A 5,242-nucleotide genomic window follows, 5' to 3' on the forward strand; every position below is an offset into this window, starting at 1 on the left:
CAGAAGCACACGCAGGACAACTCAGTGATGGGCGCGGGTTACGGGGCAGCCCCCTTTCTACCACACATTCCAGCCCGGCGTCCGCCACCGGCCGTGTCCCAGTGAGAACACAGGCCCCAGCGCCCGAGGGACTGCTGGGGGTCATGCATTTAGGGACAGAGGGACCCCGTTTAAACCATTTAACTCTGTGCCGTGCCACTTCCTCCAGCCCTGGAGAAGCTGTGTGTTGATGTGGAGTCGCAGGTGCGGGGATAAACGCGTCTGACCTGGGAGGTGGATGGGCAGGAGGCAGGGGCCGAGGCTGGCAGGCAGGCGGGCCGTGTGCTGCGGGAGGGGCCCATGCAGTGTGTGGCTGCGGCCGCGGGGGAAGGACCCACTGGGCCTGCCCGCACCCTCACCTGCCCCCACGCCCTGTCCCGCAGTCTGGGTGACCGTCACCGCCATCTCAGTGGAGACGCCGCCGGAAGTCCTGCGGGCTGCCCGAGGCCGGAGCGTCACCCTCCCCTGCACGTACCGCACCTCCGTCCTCGAGCGGAAAGGATTCATCCAGTGGGACAAGCTGCTGTGGAGCCACTCGGTGAGCGTCCCCTGAGAGAGGGCGTCCCGGACGGGCGGGTGGGACGCGGCAGAGTGAGCTCCGCTGAGGCAGAACCGACCTCAGTCCGCTCCAGGCTCCGTTTGATAAGCGATGAGTAAATTGGTGAATAAATAAACTCCAAAGGCAAGAACCAAGTACACGAAGTGGCCGGGAGCCAAGGGCGCTGCCCGCACGGTGCTGGCCTGTGGCAGGCGCCAGAACAGACCCCTGCGGGGTGAGAGCGAGGCGGGATCTGGGGGAACCCCATTTACCCTCGCGCCCCCCTGCCCAGCCCTTCAATATTGTCACTAAACTTAGGAAGATGCTGGGAGCCGGTGCCACAGAGGAGAGCTGCTTGGTCCGAGGGTGGCGTCGGTGCTGTGGGCGGGCAGGGCCTCGGGGTCGGCGGCACCTCGGGAGGAAGGGCCGCGCAGAAGCCTTAGGGTGAGGGCCAGGCGGCATCTCTCCTTCCTCCAGGAAAGGGTGCTCGCCTGGACATTTTCTACCAAAGACTACAACTACGGTAAACTGTATGAGAACCGTGTCAACCTGTCGGGCAATGCCGAGGAGTCCGACGCCTCCATCATCATCAACCAGCTGACCATGGACGACAACGGCACCTACGAGTGCTCGGTCTCGCTGCTCAATGACCTGGACGGCATCTCCAAGGCCCGAGTCCGCCTCCTGGTCCTGGGTGAGTGCCCCCCCTGCCTGTGGTAGGCAGCAGATGCGGCAGGGGTGCCAGGAGGACAGGTGCCAGGAGGACAGGTGCCTGGAGGGGGTGCCAGGAGGACAGGTGCCTGGAGGACAGGTGCCTGGAGGGGGTGCCAGGAGGACAGGTGCCTGGAGGGGGTGCCAGGAGGACAGGTGCCAGGAGGACAGGTGCCTGGAGGGGGTGCCAGGAGGACAGGTGCCTGGAGGACAGGTGCCTGGAGGACAGGTGCCTGGAGGGGGTGCCTGGAGGACAGGTGCCTGGAGGACAGGTGCCAGGAGGACAGGTGCCTGGAGGACAGGTGCCAGGAGGACAGGTGCCTGGAGGGGGTGCATGGAGAACAGGTGCCAGGAGGACAGGTGCCTAGAGGACAGGTGCCTGGAGGACAGGTGCCAGGAGGACAGGTGCCTTGAGGGGGTGCATGGAGAACAGGTGCCAGGAGGACAGGTGCCTGGAGGACAGGTGCCAGGAGGACAGGTGCCTGGGGGGGGTGCCTGGAGGACAGGTGCCTGGAGGACAGGTGCCAGGAGGACAGGTGCCTGGGGGGGGTGCCTGGAGGACAGGTGCCTGGTAGCAGCAGTGCCTGACCCAGAGCTGGGACTCCTCCGTTGTCCTCGGGCCTCAGGCAGGCACTGCGCCTCCCTCGGAGCTGCAGAACATTCTAGTTTCCAGAAGGGTGGCCGCTCCGCAGGGAGTGTTCCTGGGGCTCAGCCTGGGATCCTGTCCATGCTCTGATCACGCCTCTTCCTGGATACCTCTCCTCTTCTAAAAATCCTCACCCAAGGATATATTCACTGATTTTCAAAGAGAAAGGGGAAGGGGGAGAGAGACAGACAGACAGACATTGATATGAAAGAGAAACATCGATTGGTTGCCCCTATGGAACCGACCCTGGGCATGTGCCTGACCGGGAACCAACCTGCCACCGTTGGTGCATGGGTGACGCTCCAACCACCTGAGCCGCCCGCCAGGGCAGCCCTCTCCCCTTTTTCACACCCAACTTACTAACAACACGGCCGCCAGGCCGTCTGCCTTTCAAATACGCCCCAAACCCCATTCTCTTCCTACAAATAAGGTGAGTGGAGTCCACGTTGTGAGGGAATCTGCGCCATCGTCTACACTAGGATCTTCCCTCTGTAGACAAGGCCCAGGGAAGGCAGCGCCGGCTCCAAGTCAGAGCCGTGGGAAGCCTGTGGTAACACCTGTGCTGTGCCCAGCCAGGCACGGCCCACCCGCAAGGCAGCGCCCGTCTGAGTCTGACCCCCACGGGCCCCGTTTCCCCTTCAGTTCCTCCCTTTACACCACTCGGGGCGGGGAGGGGGGGGGGTTGTTCGTTGCCTGCGGTGGCTTCCTGGCTTTTTGAAGCTTTGCAGTGAGTCAAACAGCACAGCCCTGAATGGAGGGCTGTCTCCCCTCCCACACGCCCCACCAGCAGCAGATGGGGTGCTGACAGACCCGCCACGCTTCTCCGCATGTCCTCTCAACAGAGAGAGAGAGAGAGAGAGAGAGAGAGAGAGAGAGAGAGAGATTACCAAGCCAAGAAAATGAGCGTTTTCCCCCAGTCTCTCTTCTGCTCCCCACCCCCCATCCTCCCATTGCCCCGGTTCCCCAGCTGAGTCCCTCTCTTCCCACCGGGTCTTTGGTCTTTGCCTAATTCTGTCTCCCGTGGCCCTTTAAGCACCTGGGGCCCTCCTGCCGGAGCTGGCTGGGGAGGCAGCGGGCCCCACCCCGCCAGGGCCGCTGCATTTCAGTTAACTTGAAGGGCGAGGGGACACCCTTAATCTGAGGTTATGGAACTCGGTGAAACCCATTTTTTGCTTTAAAAAAAAGCGTGAGAGAGATCATATTGTACTATATGTCAAGAAACTCAGCAGTTTCTCTTAAAAAACAAAGTTTTTTTTCCAAATGGCTCTCCCGCGGGGCCAGTTTTGACCCATAAGGGCATTCATTATGTGGCACCACCCACCCAGGCTGGACGAGGCACGAGGCCCTGGTCACCCAAGGAGGCCGCCTTGCCTGGGACACCTGCCCGGTGCCCATGGGATCGCAGCCCCCCGGCCTCTGGTGCCCCCTGGTGTCCTCAGTGGGAGGCGCAGGCCCTGCGGTGGCCTCCGGCCCATTGTGTCCCTGCTCCACTTGCCCATCGCTCTGCCCGCAATAAGTATTCAGGTGGCATCTGCGTCCTGTCTGAGAGCGGACACCAGCCAACTAAGATCTGAGGTCTCCGGGGTCCCCACAGTGGGTGTAAGGGCTGCTGGGACAGAGGGGACAGAGGGACAGAGGGACAGAGGGGACAGAGGGGACTGGCCATGGGGACGCTTAGCACTGTGCGTGCTGCTCTGCGATGGGGACCCCTGAGGGCTGGGGAGGTGCTGTGCTGGGCTGACCTCGAGCGCTTGCCTCTCAGCTCTCGGCTGTGAATCTCTGTGCCTGTGAACAAACACGACTGCAGACGTGAGTGCGTGGGTGGGAGGTAGGTGGCTGTCACCAAGCCCCACCTACTCATGCCTTCTCTTGGCCCCTCCCTGCACAGTGCCACCCTCCAAACCTGACTGCAGCATCCTGGGCGACACCGTGATTGGAAATGACATCCAGCTGACCTGCCAATCGAAGGAGGGCTCCCCGGCCCCTCAGTACCGCTGGCAGAGCTTCAACCTCCAGAACCAGGAGCGGAAGGGCCCGCCAGGTAACCACACCCCCCGCAGCCGACTGCCAGGCTGCCAGGCTGCCAGGCTGCAGGGGGCCCGGAAGGCTGTCTCACTCTGCAGTGGGCACAGCTATGTCCTGGGTCATTTCTCTGGGCGCCGGTTTCTCATAGCCACGCCTACCTCCACCAGTTGCTGAGAGCAACAGCGGTGGCTTCACGAGAAGCACGTGGTGGGAGCACGTGATGCGCTTCCTCAGGCCCAGGACACAGGAGTCACTGAGAAAGCCCTGGTCGCAGCTCTGAGTACGATTATGTCAAGTTCACATTTGAGGCCCCACGTCCAACCCTGTGGCTCCACTCAAGGTGGGAATTTGCTGTCCCCATTCCCTCCTAGGCCGTCGGTCTCAGACTCCCCTGAACCTACTTCACAAATGAACCCCCCCCCCCCATGGCTGCACACCAGGAGACCGGGGCTGCGGAGAGGGCCCGTCCCATTGCCAGGAGGCCACTCCTGTCCTGGGGAGCTTGGTGTTTGACCGTTTGGTCAGGAAACAAACTGGGAGGGAAAATCCAAAAACTATATAAATATTCTCCGTCCTTACCTTGGAGCCCATGGTGTGGGAGCACCTGCTGGCCAGCTGCACCCAGAGCCAGTGGGCTGGGAACAGGGGAGGGAGATGTACAGCGTGGGGTAGGCATGTGCGTGGGGTAGGTGTGTGTGTGGGGTAGGCGTCAGTGTGAGGTAGGCATGTGTGTGGGGTCGGCATGTGTGAGGTAGGCATGTGCATGGAGTAGGTGTGTGCATGGGGTAGGCGTGTGTGAGGGGTAGGCGTCAGTGTGAGGTAGGCGTGTGCGTGGGGTAGGCGTGTGCGTGGGGTAGGCGTCAGTGTGAGGTAGGCATGTGTGTGGGGTAGGTGTGTGCGTGGGGTAGGCGTCAGTGTGAGGTAGGCGTGTGCATGGGGTGAGCATGTGTGTGGGGTAGGTGTGTGCGTGGGGTAGGCGTCAGTGTGAGGTAGGCGTGTGCGTGGGGTGAGCATGTGTGTGGGGTAGGTGTGTGCGTGGGGTAGGCATCAGTGTGGGGTAGGCGTGTGGGTGGGGTAGGCACGCGCAGGGTAGGCGGTGTCTGGAAAAGTCAGATGGGAGGGCAGCAGCCGCCGGCCCGGTGAGCCACATGAATGCCGGATGGGGCTCCCGTTTAACCGGGATGAACTTGCCACTCCATCCTTCACTCGTTTGGGGCAAAACAAGAACTTCTTAAAAGTAACGAAAGGAAAGAACTGCGGGAACCCCTCGGCCTAATGTGAAA

The 5,242-nt window shown here is 61.9% G+C and overlaps 1 protein-coding gene across 1 annotated transcript in view; it reads left to right on the forward strand.

Annotated features, from left to right (window-relative positions):
- Positions 1–422: 422 nt before the first annotated feature.
- GPA33 (glycoprotein A33) overlaps positions 423–5,242 on the forward strand; it is a gene marked incomplete at its 5' end in the record, with an annotated part of 11,089 nt that continues 6,269 nt past the window's right edge. The window contains 3 exons of the mRNA XM_006106576.1: positions 423–577; positions 1,055–1,271; positions 3,823–3,975. Of these exons, the coding sequence (XP_006106638.1) occupies positions 423–577; positions 1,055–1,271; positions 3,823–3,975 (525 nt within the window). The remainder of the gene's footprint in view (positions 578–1,054; positions 1,272–3,822; positions 3,976–5,242) is intronic.

Source organism: Myotis lucifugus, unplaced genomic scaffold, assembly GCF_000147115.1.
Source record: "Myotis lucifugus unplaced genomic scaffold, Myoluc2.0 scaffold_853, whole genome shotgun sequence".
Lineage (NCBI taxonomy): Eukaryota > Metazoa > Chordata > Mammalia > Chiroptera > Vespertilionidae > Myotis > Myotis lucifugus.